Consider the following 17,753-nt stretch of genomic DNA (forward strand, 5'->3'; position numbering starts at 1 on the left):
TCAATTTAGGATATACAACAGATAATGCTTATCCAGCTTTGACCATATAAGGGGCAGCATCGCTAATAAAGAATAACACATTATCGTACATAATACCCTTTGGCCACAGGATACCCATAGCTTCGTTGAACAGTTTAACTATAGTTTTGTTATTGCACTTTTCTAGAACATCACAATGTAAAAGAATTCGTTCAGAATATTGTTCACTTAACAAACCGATAACTACATTACCAACAAGTCTACCTTCTTTGTCGGGAGTCTCATCAATGGAAACCCAAATTGAACTATCTTTAATTTCATCTCTTATCTTCTGTATTGTCTCATCATAGATGGATGGAGCATACGTCTTCCTAAGTGTTGACTCATCCGGGATTGTATGTTGAGTATATTTTTCAAGGAATTCCCTGAAGACCTTATTCTTTAGTTTGTAGAGAGGAATATCAGCAGAGATGAGAGAACGGCACAGGTCGATGTTAAACTCAGATCTTACATTCGATGTTGTTGATTGTGTTAAAAACAATTGTCTCTGCTTGGAATTTAGTTGTTTGTTGGCCTGATGTTTACTAGTTGTAATGTGTTGTTGCACCAGGAACTTTTGTGTAGATGATACTGCACACTGACACAAATTACAAAATAATATTTTATTGTCAGTTGATAAACCATCTTCTTTAAATTCTGAAATGTAACTTGTTAGTTTTGATTTTAAATTGACTGAATGACGTACTTTTGGCATATTTACCGTCTTTATAGTATGATTTACAAAACTGAACCTATGTGTACTCTGACTGGCATTTAACTGTTGAGCTGCACAACTGAAGTCTGTTAAAAATTTTAAATTAAATTAATACAGTTTTGTAACTTACTTTCCCATTGTTGATAGGACTGCTAATTTTCAAATAACTCTGATGTTAAAGGGATTACTGAACATGTGTTTAAATCTCTATTGTTGAAATGTATTTTTAAAAGTTAATGGAATTTTGTTTTGTTTTATTGTTAAACCTAATATAATATGGACTGTTTTATATGAAATATGGAAAATATATGGAAATTAACGAAAATATGTACTAAACTCTAAAATATGGAAAAATATGGAAAATAAAAGTAGGATTTTTCAACCCTACACATTGTGAAACATAAAGATAATGCAAAATATAAATTATATTAGCTTTATAAGTAAATATGTATTTACATATAAATCCTTTCCCTGCTAATCAGTCACTAGGATTACGCTTGTGCCAATTTTTCGTACAAAAACGACCTTCACATTTCTTCAACATCTGGTAATATATTCTGCTGCAATTTAGGATCCAAATATTATTGCAACCAGTGTATTAATTAATTCCAGTTCTTGTTGTACCAATGTCTGATTCTGATGAACATTCAACTATGACACAAATAATAGGAAATCTTCATTTCGAAGCTTGGGAATTGAATTCCTAAAAGTAGGTTTTATTATTATTATAATAAATCTTATCTTCAGCATAATATTCCCTTCCCTCAGCTTGAGAATAGGCTTATGTTATGCTTCAAATATCTGCAGACTGTATCTGGCACTATGGATGGTAATAATGCTGGGGAATCCAAACAACAGATATTCTACATTTATTATTCAATATATATGTATATATAAACTTACTCATTTCCACCTTATTCAAGTATACAAAAAGTATTCCTTTATTTTGAAATGAAACTTGTCTTTATATTTTAATTTGCTTTTGATTTAAAAACTGAGCTAGTACATATGTGTCCCAAAGCGCAATATAATGAGCTAACTTAGTGACTGGGTGCACTTTGCAGACATGTTAAAGTTTAAGAAGTTCTGTGGACTAGGGTGGAGAAAAAGTGATTAGAGAGATGGGCTAATTGTTTAAATTGAATTATTAATAAATTTCAAGACTTTTGAGTCATCAGGCAAGAAAATGTAGGGAATAAAAAAAAAACTGTCTCTGATGGCACAACACTTTCACGCATACACTTGAGTGCATCGTCCCTTTACAAGTGGCTATCAAATCAAAAATGAAAATCATATCTCAGTTCGAATGGAAGCTAATGTAAAAAAAGGAACAAATGAATAATAGTAAAGTGAAAGTGATAACAGCTCTATTACAAACCAAAATTAACTATTTTGACTGCCATATAGAGATGGCATTTCTGACTACCAGAAAATAACATCAAGATCACAGCTATGTTACGTGCACTCTGTATTTATCCTAGTTCACGTGTACCAGAAAATCTATCAATTCCCATTTCTGCAGTACATAGAAACATAATGAGTAATGTATTAACACGAGGTGTTCTGGAGCTTATGGCTATGGAATAAATATTAACGAATAGCAGGCTATAATGAGTCTTAATGTCTTTCCTGGAGCAAAGAACACTGCAGGAGAAATATATGAAGATAGTGCCATTGAAGAACAGCATACGAGTTGAAAGCTGGAAGAAGAGCCAGTGCACTTACCTCAGTTTCACACTTCACCATGGCAGAATTAATTGGCACTGCTTCTGCTTCCAACTTCACCTCTGATGTTAGATCATAACTGTGGTCCTCGCATTCTCCCTTTACCTTAGTCGAGAGCAGATGCAATAAAATCCCCTCCTGGAGAACACAGACATCACAAATGTGTAAATTATAATGTATATGTTATTTTGAAAATAATTTCAAGTTGCACACTGCATTCTAGTACTTAAACTACATCACAGTGAGTGGCCAATACGTGCAACACAAATGATGAAGTCTGAATGGGGACCAGCCATTTAAAGCAGCATACAGCATCACAGAAAAACTATTAGCAGAAACAAATACACACACGCTCTCTCTCACAGAGACGTGCCCCACTTATGACCCAATTTAATTACATTCCTTTTATGATTGAGGGGATTGTGAAAGCTAGTATATAACTACATAAAGAAGAAAAATATCACGAAACTCGTCACATAATAGATTATGATTTGCAATTAGAATCAATAATCACACTCTCACAGAAAAAACAATTACATGTTAAAACATTTTAACACCAAAAATTCAAGATCTGGAGGTAGCTAATAAATATACTACTAGGTAGAGTAACTTCTAATAACATTTGCAAAGTTTGGTATCTATGTGAATTTGTGGTTCAATTTCTATTTAGACGAATCTAATTTACATACCTGTCAAATATACTGATGAACAAGATCGCAGAAGACAACAGTTTTGGAATAATATAGATCACTTAGGAAATGACAATTCAAGTGAACATGCCTAATAAAGGTAATCAAAGTAAATAATATAAACACCGTCCTTGAAACAGACAAATTTTACACGTTGGGAAGACAAAAAGATAAGATAAAGATAAGGATAAAGAGGCGGGCGGGCAGACAGACAGACAGACAGACAGATAATTTATGTCATTCACATATCATATGTATGACAACCTCAGATAGTACACATTAACAGATAGTCATAAAATTAATTAATTTTATAAAGAGGAGTATGTGATAAAATAGTCCTGATCCTTCTCCTGAATGTTAGAATCAGAAGACTTCTAATGCTATTCGGTAGACTATTAAATAATTTAACTGACATATACTGGGAACTGTTTTGAGTCGAATTGTAGTTACACTTACTCATACACACATTTGAATTATTATGCTCGAATAACCACGTACGCTCGAATTTACAGAAAAATTATCAATATTATGCCTAACACACAGGAGACAGGCCAACACATACATAGCAAGCACAGTTAGAATGCCAGATCAGATAAAGAGTGGCCTACAATGAGTTGTTAGACACCCCATAAATTAACTAATTATTGCTCTCTTCTGGAAAATAAAAATTCTATGGGAAGAAACATGGTTACCCTGGAAGAGAACCCCATAATTTGTATGAGTATGTAGGCCTATATGCCCAAAATAAACTGTTATTAAAGATTCTATAGAAATATTACTCCAAAGTATCCTCAACATAAATAATCCTTTACTCATTTTACTAGCAGAAATATTAACATGAGTTTGCCAACCCAAGCTAGAATCCAGATGAATGCCCAGAAACTTTACAGATTTTTTAGTTATACAAGAGCCATGATTAAAACTAAATTTTACATTTTCTGTTTTACTAGTATTCAAAGCAAGACTATTACTATTGCAACATGTTTCAATGCATATCCTTATATCATCCGTTAGTTTATTATACTTATGTAAAGTAACATATATTATATGTTTAAATCATCTGCAAACATATATCTCTCCAAGTGTTCATCCCAAATACAGGCAGGGAGGTCATTAATATATACAGTAGAATTCCTCGTATCCAGCAACTGTGGGACAAAGCCATGCTGAATAACTGATTTTGCCAGATAATTGGAAAATACGTTTATAGGTTATGTAAAGATATACTGTACTGCACAAACATTTTTTTTCCATGTTTAAATTTAGTAATTTTCATATAGATATTTAAAAATAAACTTTTGAAATATGTACAATGTTTATTTTTAGTACTGAATACGGTAATATACATTCATCAGTTCGTAACTGTTGTAATACATAATGTCGTAAAAAATACTAAAAGCTTTCGTAACCTTATGACAATTTTAAATGGCGGCCTTGTGACTGAAAAGCAGTGTAGTCAATGACGCAACAATGAAGACGATGAAGTAAGACTCAATGATTTGAGTGTAAGAACATTTCTCTTGCGTTCTGTGGAATCCATTGTGCAACAGCAGCACTTAGTATAACAGCCATGATACTATCTATCACTCGAATGAAACTTTTACGTGCTGTAGCAACAGAGAATTTCACACTTTCCAATTTATACTCATCCAATACCCATTCGGTACGGGCGAGTTCAAGTGATAAATTTAAAGATATCATCTCTGCACATTGTTTGCAAGGCCCAACTTACTAATGCTACTCGATCTACTCCAGGGACATAACAGGGTTTGCTGTCTATGAATTCACACGTGAACAATGTAAAGAGTAAATACAATATGTGGCATGTGCGATTCATGAAAACCACTCACATCATTGTCCAACTCTTCCCTTTCACAAGATTGACTTTTATTTTTTGGCCTAGCAAAAAGTGCTGTTGTTATGGTATTGCTGGTTATTTGGGTTCCAAATACAAGGGATTTTACTGTATCAAGAATAACACAGGACCTAGTACCGAAACCTGAGGTACACCATGCTTCAACAGTTTAAATGTAGATAAATTACCATTTAAAAACATAGCCTGATGTCTATTTATAAAATATGAAGAAAGAAGTTTGATAGGTTCGATACTATTATAATTAAAACCATAAAACCTTAGTTTTTCCAGAAGTATGTCATGATCAACTATGTCAAAGGCTTTGGTTAAATCAAAAAAATATCCAGGTACTGGCAGACTATCATCAAGGTTATCATAGCAACGCTGAATAAAACAAGAGAGAGCATCTAAAGTACTTTTAGAAGATCTAAAACCATACTGGCTCTGAAAAAATAATTTATTATTCTCAAAGTAATTATAAATTTGTTTATTGAGTATAACCTCAAAAACCTTCGACACAATTGGAATTATGCTTACAGGTCTATAACCCAGAAAGGATTTATTTCCTTTTTTGAAAACAGGAATAACCTTCGAATACTTGAAAGCATCAGGAAAAATGTTATCATCAATATATTAATTAAAAATATAAGTTAATGGTTCACAAATAAATACTGAGGCGATTTTAAAAAATTCTAGAATTCATGCCATACACATCAAGGCACGTAGACCTACTATTACTTAGTTTTAATATAACAGAATAAGTCTCTTCAACAGCAACATGCCTAAGTAGAAATGTAGTATCAGGTTTAGTTAAATTACTAAGTAAACACTCCACATTATTACCACTGTTACTACCATTATATGTTGTTATTAACTACTTCCTCAACACGATCAATAAAAAATCTATTAACATTTTCAGCATTCAATTTTGAATTCATAGTATTCGTATCCTTACTAATAAATTGTGAAACAATTGACCAAATTCTTTTCGTTTTGTTCTCAGAATTATTAATTATTTTAGAGTAATAGGCAATCTTACTATACAGTACCGTTAACTTAAATTAGCTATATATGCTTTCCTTAATTGGGTATACTGTACTTATATATTTATATTCTAACAATCCATGACACAAGTATAGATGAAAATAAAACAGACATCTCTGTTTCAATTTACGAAGGTAATCAGTACACCACTCCTTATCCGTGTGCCTCTTCAAAGTAACAGCTTTAGACAATATTAATAGAAAAAAAAAATGATTAAATTATATCTAAAAAATATGAAATAAAATGATTGACCTTACCATTTAAATCAGATAATGTATACATCATAAAGCAATTGGAAGAATTTAACAATTAAATAAAAAATATGCTCCTTGAGATCACATATATATCGCTTACATGGGACCCTAGAGATATTCTTAATTGCCCTACTATCATCAACATTTACTGAGAGATGGTAATGCCTCATGGTCAGATACAATTGTTGGAATAATACAAATTTTACACTTATCGATTCTTAAATTAGTTACAATACTATCAATGCAAGTTCCCATAGATCCATTTCTACTAGATCGAGTAGGTTCATTGACCATATGGTGAAAACGAAAACTAGAAAACAAATCAACAACACCTCTAAGATCATTACAATTACACATAAAATCAATATTAAAATCACCTGTTAAAATTGTATTATAATTTACATTCAGTTTATATACCAATTCAAAAAGATCGTATAATTTAGTTAAAAATAAATCTTTGTCAGTTCTAGTGCCTATCATTAGGTGATCTATAAAATGTTAAACATTGTACATTTAAATCACATACAAAAACCGAACAAACCTCAAATAAGGAGTACACAGCAAAAGTCAGATATACAAACGAAGCCACTCTATTAATAGAAGACAATCAAATGCTTTTAACAATGAAAGATTGTAATATAAAAGTGCCTTGCAACAAAAATACGAGTATAATTTCAGTAACTACAAGATAGCAATATATAAGAAGCAAAATATTAATACAGTAGAATAAACCGAACGTATTTCACAGTTTATCATTTGACATATCACTTCATCACCACATAGGCCTAGTTGTTGATAGCGAAATCCATAAATATCAGTATAGGCCTACATATGGGACAATAAAACCCACAACATACTGTGGTAATACAAGAAAAAAAAAGTAATTTCTACAAAACAATGGCAGTTCCACTTTGCTTTATGTAGGTGATCTGTATACTCTATAAAGAAATCAATAAGGAAGGTTGCACAAATTTTGGTCACTGAATGAACTCTGCGAAATTTGACCATACAGTTGCCTGCAAAACTGAAGTTGAACTACTTCGTCATTTTTATTTGACATCAGTGCACATGTCCTACTGCTTTAGTCACAAAGTAGGCAATTTAATTACGACTTAGAGGGATTTCGCACTAAACTTAAATTACGGAATGTTACAAAGCAAACTTTCAATGAAAAGTCCTGGTCAGAGTCAAAAGGACGTTCGTGAAATAAATGTAAAATATATAACAATGCAAACAAGACGAGAGACTGCAGGCTTGGTTTACTTTGACTCTGGGTAAGTGAGTACCTAAGTCTATTATACAATTTGATAGACATGCTGCACATCTTTCTATCGTACCGTATTTCTTATAAATGTCGCAGTTACAAAACAGATAGTAGTTACTGTGAACATACCTTATACGAGTACAAAGGGTTATTGTTGTAACTTGTGTCTGTAGCTAACGGGTCCACCTCATGTTCCAACTTGACTGCATCCATCACAACTGGAACAGGTGATTAAGACATGTCATTGATATCCATTTGCAGAATGTAAGCTGTTGAGTGTTGCCATAAAGTAACTTACTAGTACATGGCGTGTATCAAACTCAGATTGAAGCGCGCCATAAAGGATATGACCATGTGTCAGATGACAGTGGCCAGTCCTCAACCAGGTAAGTAAAACTTCTTCGTATCAGCACGAATCTCAATCTAGAACAGTATCCTTTACAGTTCGCAATTGAAGGGTCACAGAAAGAACATTCTACGTCACTTTTTGAACATTTGTGTTCTTTGGACCAATCTGCTAATTCATAAAGTGAATGATCTTTCTAGTAAATCAGAATGGCAAAAAGCCTGCACTGTAACATAGCATATTAAAATAAATGAGATGTAAACCGTAAACTGGGGTTACTTTGAACACGGAGGAAACTTTGAACATTTTTTCAGAAAATCATATTTAGCTTTCTACATGCTGTACTTGTGTTATAAATGGGGGTAAATTATCATAAATCATTCTCATACCAAATATACCTCCATTTATAACAAGTGCAGCATGTAGAAATCTAAATATGATTTTCTGAAAAAAAAAAAAATGTTCAAAGTTTCCTCTGTGTTCAAAGTAACCCCAGTTTACGGAATTAATAATGTTTTATGAGTTAAGAAATACTCCCCTGAAAAGTTTAAGAAAAGTAACTTAGTATGAACTTTTCAATTTATTTCCCTCGTGTGTAGACCATTCTTCCTCCCATTGCAACCAAATTTCATATTTTGAGTATTTTTGTATATCTTGTCAACTTCCCTGTTAATATGCTAATAGCACTGTCCCTGGCTGCAGGATCCTCTGCATAGGTACCAGGAATCCCAACAGGACATAAAATCTACAATAATCCAATCTCAGAATCAGAGATTACAAGTATGTGGAAAAGCTCCTGGATTCTTAGAGCAAGCGAATCATCAGAATGGCAAGACTGGATAGACTGAATGCTGCTTAAACAGTTGAAGCAGATAAAGAATCTGCCTCGAGGTTGTCTAATTAAAACAAAATAAAGATATGTAAAAAGCATACAGTTGGGCAGTAAAAACACTGCAGTAGCAACAGCAATAGTAGTAGGGTTTAAAAAGGGCGCATCTCGGATTGCATCTCTGCAGGCATCCATCCTCCAGGGCAGATAAGTCTTTTGGCCTGCAGGACGACCAGGGGATAGATAATTCCGCTGACTTTATAAGCACATTTGAGAAATGTTCTACTACGGAGTCCACACTTTCATGTCCGTTATCATCGAATGATATGGACTCCGAAAATCCGACCCAGTCCGCCTTGTTAATAACCCAGTTTGGAGAGAGAGATTCCGCAGGACGTAAAGCGGACATACGCATTCGAATGGGGTAGTGGTCACTATCATGTAGGTCGTGAATCACAGACCATTCGAAATGCGTGGATAAAACTGGGCTATAAATGGAGATATATTATATCATGGAATAAGTGCCATAAGCACCGGTACATACCTCTGCTATTTTATTCCCTCCGTCATCATCGGAATTTGAGCCCATAGAGTGGTGGGATGCATTGAAATCCCCCACTACCAGATATGGAGGAGGTACCTGTGAGAGAATCTGGGGGCATATAAACAGAGACTATTGAAAACTGTATGGTAGGTAAAGTTATTCTAGCGGCTATGCATTGATGTGGACTGTTAATATTGATAACAGAGGAACAGATACTTTGGCGGAGTAGGAGAGCACAACCTCCGTTGGCACGAATACCGGCAAGGTGATCGTATGGGTGAACGTAGTATCCTGAGATACTCAGTGAGTTTTCAGGCTGGAGGTGTTTCTGCTGAAGACATAAAATAGCAGGGTTCTCATGATAGATCAATTGTTGTAGTTTTGTATATCTGCTGTGTACACCGTTCACATTCCAATGTACAATATCAGTCATCAAGAGGAGCTAAATCATGGTGGTGGCTTCACAGGGGATCTTCTGTTCTTATCTTTTCTATGATCTGGTGCCTTTGACTGAGACTGCTTAGCCCTCGACCGTGGGGACTCACTCGCAAATTATCGCATAGCTGATCTTGATCTTGATCGAGCACGGGATCGAGAGCGTGATCTAGACCCGTCACTCGAACAAGGAGTGCGACATCGCGGCGATCTACCAGGCCTTAAATCTTCATCTGTCACCACGGTAGTGATCTTTTGTGGCAACATAAAGCCGGATATCAGGGCCACAGTGACGTCTAAGTCAGCATTCTGAGTGGCAACGTCCACATACATCTGCGTTGCGCTCTTACGTTTCCCAGGTATACTAGCAAGAGGTGGCGTTTGCGTGGATGCATCAATTGCCTCTGTTGCCTTCTGCAATATTGCTGATAGGACTTTTCCGTCGCCTCTTTTTGTTGATCTAAAATATGCTTACCCACCTCGAAAAATGTAATATTTTCCCGAACTTTGAACTCTAGACTATTCTTCTCTACCATATACTTCGGGCAATTTTTAGAATTAGCGGCGTGGTCCCCAGATCAATTCACACAATGCTCGTTGCCGGCACATGGTGAATCACTATGGTTAGCACAGCCGCACTTTGCACATATAATGTTGTTTGTGCAATGTTTTTGCGTTTGTCCGAACCATTGGCACCTAAGCATCGCATTGGGTTCGGCACATACACACGAACTAGGACACGCTCATACCCGACAAGGACGTATTCTGGTAGGACAAACTTTTCGAATGTCAAAAAGACAGTGCTTAAGGGGAACAGCCCGTCCGTCTCGCTTATGTAAAAACAGTAAGCCTTGGACACAGACTGCTCCGTCAGTTCTACTTGGATCTCTCCATCAGACATACCATCCAGAGAATCCATATGCCGGTTGTGTTCAGCGAGGAGTGGCATTCGACTTTTATAGAGTAAGACCCTAGCAACTTCGCTTTCAACAGCGTCTCACTCTGGTTTGGCGATAATACAGTCTCGATGAGGAGACTACCGTTGCGTAGTCGAGTTCCCAGTGAGTCCGTCGAGTGTGCATCTCACGTCTTCTTTTTTTATTATTATTTTAGTAGGTTATTTTACGACGCTTTATCAACACGTCATGGACTGATGTTCTTCATAGTTCCCCTTGTGGCATCCTAGGTTATACTAATGAATTTCAGAGGCAGCACTTCACTTTCACTTTTAAGGGTCCATGTTTGTCATAAGACCACCAGTTGTTGTGTCTGTTCTTAGGTCTTGTTTTTATGCAGTTGTTTTAAAGGCAGAGGACAGAAGCGCGAAGAGGCTATTTTGAAACTGGCTATCACTATGGAACCCTCGATGTCAGCCTGTCACTGGAGGGGCGAAAGAAAAGACACCTGGAAATTCTTCACGGTGTGTGCTGGCCATGGAAACTCCCACACAGCCCAATCCCAAACAACCCACATTATGTGAGTTAACCTTCAAACTGGGCATTACACAACTAATGGCAAGTCCTATACCAGAGGTGAAAAGTAACTTTATACCTCTAGCAAAGGAATAACTGTTCACTGCTCCCCACTCTACACTGAACAAGCCCACGACTACATGACTACCCAATCCCGACTCTTCAAAAACTCGCCCGCACATAAGCCAAATAATTCGAGATGTCCAGCTTGAGGGGACTTGTGGTTTGTTACATCGCGATACCCATTTGTCAGCAGTAATACGTCAGATCAATATATCCACCCCAGTGAGCAGAGTCGGTCACCAGAGCGCCTAAATCGCCCCGGATCCTCTTAGGGAGCTCTACATAACTGTACATGACCACTGGTCTGGGCTCCGCACCTGGACTTACATATAGGGACAGTATGAAGGGTCCACTGTCGCTTCCTTGCTGGGCCATACAAGTCGGAAATCGCACTCGAAACTGTGGAACAGAACCATGCAAACAAGACTTGTAAGCCTAGGAAACTTAACCTACTAATGGATATAAATAACTATAAAGGGAAGAAGAATGAAGTCTATCCAGGCATTCTTAACAAATCCTGTCATATAGGCGGACGTGGCCAAAACTAACAGTGGGGATGGAAAGCTGAAAATGACTGTGATGATGCATGCAATGGTAGCTGGCGAAGGGAAATATAGAGATGAAATAGAAGAGGAATAGAAAAGGACTGGATGGTGATAAGTCGATAAATAGACGAAAAGAAAAGCACGAGAGCCACCACTGCATGCCTCAGTCCACCTCGACTGGCTTGCTTGGTCTTGGAAGGTACTAGTCTCTATTTACAGTAGACTGCATGGAAGGAAATATGTATGGCGAACATTATCAGCACTGCAGTGTCATCTCTCAATGGATTCACTAACAGACGACTTTTTCGTGCGTCGCAACTTTCACAGTCGTAATTATGGTAATAAGAAAAACGATGAACTACGTTACCAGTATTTAATTGTGTTATCCAAAGAAATAAATTAAATTAAATGGAATTTACTTAAATCCTTTCAATGTATCAATGAGTTTGGAAAGAGAAGCTTTTCCACTGTCTCATTAAATGATCGACTGAATAGTTTTCGAATCAAAACAATTTCAATTACGTCAATGTATTAATGTTGTACAATTTGAACCTATCAGTAAACAGTTTACTGGGATTAAATTTCAATAACTCAAGGAAAAGTAACACTAAAACATTTGGCGTTTTCATTTTCATTACACAGGACGGTCAAGAGCGTTGCTTACGAGATTATACAAGCTGGCGCATAGCACGATCGAGAGTAGGTCTCTGAGAGTCATGACAATTTCTGCCGCTAGGTTCGCCTCACTGCACTAAGAAATGATGAATAGTTCCATTACTAAGCATTGTGTATCGTGAAAATAGTTTGATTAATTGTGCATTATTGATTAAGTATGAAAATTATAAATATGCCAAGCATATTACAGTCTTATTTGAGATTTATTGATGAGTTGTTAAATATCAGTATGCAGATTTTCAGCGTCATTTAATGGAATTTACAATTTTGTCTCCCGAAAGTCTGAATTTGTTGAATTAAAATTTTGCTTCCAAACTACATTGTTCATATGGTTCATTTACTTCGGCAAGTTGATGGTTTTCAGTTCCGTGTTTTTCCTTCAGATTTCGTTCCCTCTAATCTGTTATTATTGCTGAAAGAAGTGAACTACCGGTTTCTGCTACTTTCAGACATTATTATTATTATTATTATTATTATTATTATTATTATTATTATTATCATCATCATCATCATCATCAAAATCAAATTAATATAGTTCTTAGCTTGTCTTGCCTTACGGCAATCAATAGCGTTATTCGAGGAAAAGAGTATGATTTACCATCATCATTTATAGTGGCGAAATATTCCACGACAATGGTTAATTATTACTGCTGAATTTTGACACATATACGATTTGCATTATTTAGGATACAACATACGCAGCAATGCGATTTTAATGTTGAGAATGCAGAGTTTAGTGTAACGTACTCCCCTCATCCTCCAAGCCAAATCAAATATTATTACGACATTACGAGTAATAAATAAATAAATAATAATTACTACAATTATTCATTGTGATAAAGTACAATTATCACTGCATGGTATACCGAAAATTTTACTTTATGTTTTCATTAAACTGACATGTCATGAGTGACGACAGAAAACACCTCAGGGGAGCGAGATTCAGACATTACTAAAAATGAAATGGGGATCAGGGAGAGCAGATGCGCATGTACCTATGATCGGCAAATTGTAAAAAATATAGTCCCTGAGATTCCTGAGATATTTGTTTATGTTTTGGGAAATGGTCAAATTCGAAAACCATTTCTAATCACATATATTGCAGTCTAACTTCCTAATTAATTTAATTCTAACTCCTAATTTAAAAATTGTTTACACACACTAAAGGTCCCGCGCCATGGCATCATGGACTAAGGCATCCTGCCAAGAACTCGCGTTACGGAATGCGCGCTGGTTCGAGTCCTCATGGCCAAGGACTCGCGTTACGGAATGCGCGCTGGTTCGAGTCCTCATGGGGGAAGAAATTTTCTCATGAAATGAAATGGGACCGGTGCCAACCCAGCATCGTGATGCACTTGGGGAGCTACGATAGGTAACGAAATCTGGTTGCGAATGTCAGCTATAACGGCTGGGAGGATCATCGTGCTAACCACACGATACCACCATTCTGGTTGGATGATCGTCCACCTCTGCTTCGTCATGTGGGCGTGAGGCCAGCAGCCGGCTGGTCGGTCTAGGCCCTCCATGGGCTGTAGCGCCACGGATTATTATTATTATTATTATTATTATTATTATTATTATTATTACACACACTAAAATATCATAGCATTTGCTATTACTACCCACTACTGGATTAATCTTGCACAGGATAGGGACCGATGGTGGCGGGCTTATGTGAGGGCGGCAATGAACCTGGGGGTTCCTTAAAAGCCATTTGTAAGTAACAGGTTAATCAGCAGGCCTATTAGATATTTATTTCACTGCTGCAAATTGTGCAAGAAAAATCGCACATTTGTACTAATCATGTATTGTGACTGCTGTTTGCTTTAGTAAAAATCATAACACTTCAACGTCAATATATTTTTAAAAAAGAAAGGGATAAGTTAGGCCTACTTACAAATGATTAAATTATGGAGTCAGGGAAATGGAAGATAATACAGTATCTTAATTCACTGGAAAATATAATAATAATAATAATAATAATAATAATAATAATAATAATAATAATAATAATAATAATAATAAATGAATATGTGAAAAGGGTAGACTACAGTGTTCATGTAAAATATATTAAGTTTCTGTCATTATTTCCGAAAAGGTACGGTGTATGAAATGAACAACAGAAAGGCAGTACCTTAGTTTATAATATGTAATATCTCTTAATATCAAAAATGACAGCCCTTTATTGTAATATAATTGAGACGTAGAAGTTTGGAAATTACGTCTATTGTCCATAAAATATTGTACGAAGCATTTAATAAGCAATGGCGAGTCCTTTAAATGCCCCAAATGTCAATGTCATTTAAGTGTTCTGCTATGAATATTTAGTCTAGAACAGCGCTCCGAGTGGCAGAATTGGCATTACTAGGGAACCACTTCAGACTCGTATTTCAAGCGCTATGCGCCTGCTTGTATAATCTCGTAAGCAACGGTCAAGAGGAACTGTTGAAATTAGTTTTCCACTGCCTAAATAGTCAGGTAAAACACACATCACTGCCAGGAGAGATATTAAGTCATTAACATCCCCCTTAATTTAGTATAAATCGCACAAAATAATAATTTAAAAACTCGATATTCTTTCCTGCAAATTATAACTGAGATTTATTTATGCTGATATCTGCAAAGACTTTTTTTTTATGTTCCTAAATATAATGGTAAATACAAAGCGCATATCAAGCAGTGACGTGCAGTCCACCCAAGCAACCCAAGCAGCACTGATTGATTATAAGAATCACAATATCTACGTAAATCCATGATTAAACTTTCTGTTTATTTAATCATAAAGTCCTGAATCGTTTCTAAATACGTTTTGTTAATTTAAGTCGCATGATGGGGCATATACAATTCACATACTGCGGTCCTGAGCTGGGCCAGCCAAGAGTCCTCTTGGTGCCAGCAGTGCTGAATGCAGGTTAGCATGGAAGTTGCCATGACAACCCACGGTCATCATAACTTTTAACCAATGAGGGACGCCTCACGAGACTGCAGTAAATGTATATACCCCAAGCAGCCGGTAGTCTACCTGGGCTGCGTGAAGTCGAATGAGTGTAAAACGTACTGTTTCTCTGGCGTTTGTTTGTAGCGGTACTTTGTATACGTGTATATAAGTCCAATAAAAAGTTTTGATTATGTCTGGTGATAATAATAATTTAATTCAGCAACAAAAGCTAAATACAGTAATTTAACTAAAGCATTACGGGATCATGATGTTGCTATTGCACATATCCGTGCTTCTAGCGCACTCGCGACTTTTGGAACTGTGCATATTGTAACTAAGCTAAGTGACCAAACACAACAAAGTCTTATTCTACATAATAAAAAGGTAACACGCAATAGACACATTCTGAAAAGGCTTATAAACGTCATTTATTTACTTGCAAAACTGGAACTTTCATTTAGAGGGAACGGTAAGTCTAAAATGTCCAACAACACGGTAATTATTTAGAACTTTTGGACTACACCGTCCAGTACGACCCTCTAATAAAAATTATTTGGAGACATCTACAGTATTCAAAGATGTATCAAATCGTATTCAAAATGATTTAATTGAATCTGTTGCCAGTACACTTAATAAGAAAATTAAACAGCAATTACAAAAATCTGATTTTTTTTGCCATATTACCTGATGAGACAACTGACGTCTCGAATAAATCACAATTTTCTCTCATTTAGCGATATACGATTGAAGGAAGGATGGTAGAGCGGTTTGTGTGCCTCCGTGATGTGAGGACAAAACAGCGGCAGCACATTCTGATCTTATTTTTAAGACCTATTCAAGACTTTTCAAACTGCAGTAAGAAACTTGTCGCACAGAGCTACGATGGAAGTGCAGTGATGGCCTCTTCATTACATGGTGTCACCACGTGTCAAGCTAATATTAAGGCGCCTTTTCCACAAGCTTCGTTCACTGCTATCCACAGTTTAAATTTAGCACTGTCCCAAAGTGCTTTATGTATTCCTGAATGCCGTATATTTTTTGCTATTCTTTCTGGGCTTGCAGCGTTTTTTTTTTACAAATCATCAAAGCGCACAAAATTTCTTGATGAATTTCTGGGTCGACAATTACCACATGTTTCCCCAACAATATGGAATAACTCGTCACGACTTACTAATACTTAGAGTAGTCTTTTATAATAATATTTTTAATTTTAGGCAGTAGGCCTAATCATATAGATTTTGTAAAAAAAATTGGTACCAAATACCAATGTATTTTTATAATTAGTAATATTATAAATATTAATTAAATATAAATAGTAAGAAGGAAAATAAAACTTGACTACGCGGCTGCTTGGGAGTCTGTTGGGCCACCCCACGTCACTGATACTTACTTACTTACTTACAAATGGCTTTTAAGGAACCCGAAGGTTCATTGCCGCCCTCACATAAGCCCGTCACTGATAACAAGGAATATTCAATGCCGAAATTGTGTTTTTCGAATTAGTGTGTTTCACCAGTAGAAATCCTGACGATATTAAGTAATTCAATATGAAGTATTCTGTGACAGAATAAAATAAATGCAGATGTTTAATAGGTACCAGTTTTCAGTGTTCAATTATTCGACACCAACAACTTTAACACACAACTATTATGGTAGAACTGCAAAGCCAGCACCTGGGGGGATCAGGAAAGCCGTGATCGCAACCAGGTATATCAGACATTACTCTAGGGGCTTGCCAGATTGGGCTACAAGTAGCTACTTGGGCTACTTGAAATTTGAATTGGCTATTGATTTTTACCATTGGACTCTTGCAACTTTTTTAGGCTACTCAAACACTTTGGAGGCTATTTTTGGGTTATTTGTTTCAGATTTGAATTTGAGGAGCACATATTCAAAAGAGACATTGTCCTAAAATAAAATTTTAGGGTATGAAGAAAAAATGCATTTTTATTATCTTTCCAATGTTACAATAGGGATATCTTATGCGAAGTTTTGCGTTTGATGGCAGGAGCGTTCCATGCGGCACAGGGCTATATATGACATGTCATATGCTACAGTTCGTTACGTTCTCGTGCTTGTTGGTTTTCTGTGCGTGTCAAAATTATATTTATAATTATTTTGTATAACCTAGTATAATTTAATATAATTCAGTATTTTCTTACCACATAATCTTATTTACAATAAATAATAGCATAAACTTGTATAATACTGAGCTGTTCCCCTTAAGAGAAGGATGGGGAAATCTGCAGTATGTAGAATATAGATACGTGTAAAGTGAATGTTCATGAACCTAAACGAGAACTTTGAGAACGAGGTGCACGAATAAAAAAATAATATTTGTC

At 35.9% G+C, this 17,753-nt stretch overlaps 1 protein-coding gene across 7 annotated transcripts in view; it reads right to left on the minus strand.

Moving 5' to 3' along the window:
• The window catches only part of LOC138710279 (zinc finger protein 235-like), a 50,790-nt gene extending 33,707 nt beyond the window's left edge, over positions 1 to 17,083 (minus strand). For 4 of the 7 annotated variants that reach the window (XM_069841027.1, XM_069841022.1, XM_069841026.1 and 1 more), the window contains exons 1-3: positions 16,802 to 17,076; positions 7,694 to 7,782; positions 2,459 to 2,596 (exon numbers count right to left, since the gene is read on the minus strand). In XM_069841027.1, the coding sequence (XP_069697128.1) occupies positions 2,459 to 2,596; positions 7,694 to 7,777 (222 nt within the window). In that variant the 5' untranslated portion in view covers positions 7,778 to 7,782; positions 16,802 to 17,076. Of the gene's footprint in view, positions 1 to 2,458; positions 2,597 to 7,693; positions 7,783 to 16,801 lie in introns of all 7 variants that reach the window. The other 3 variants (XM_069841024.1, XM_069841025.1, XM_069841023.1) reach the window with 3 other exon arrangements.
• Positions 17,084 to 17,753: the final 670 nt, after the last annotated feature.

The sequence above is a fragment of the Periplaneta americana genome, chromosome 12 (assembly GCF_040183065.1).
Source record: "Periplaneta americana isolate PAMFEO1 chromosome 12, P.americana_PAMFEO1_priV1, whole genome shotgun sequence".
In the NCBI taxonomy this organism is placed as follows: domain Eukaryota; kingdom Metazoa; phylum Arthropoda; class Insecta; order Blattodea; family Blattidae; genus Periplaneta; species Periplaneta americana.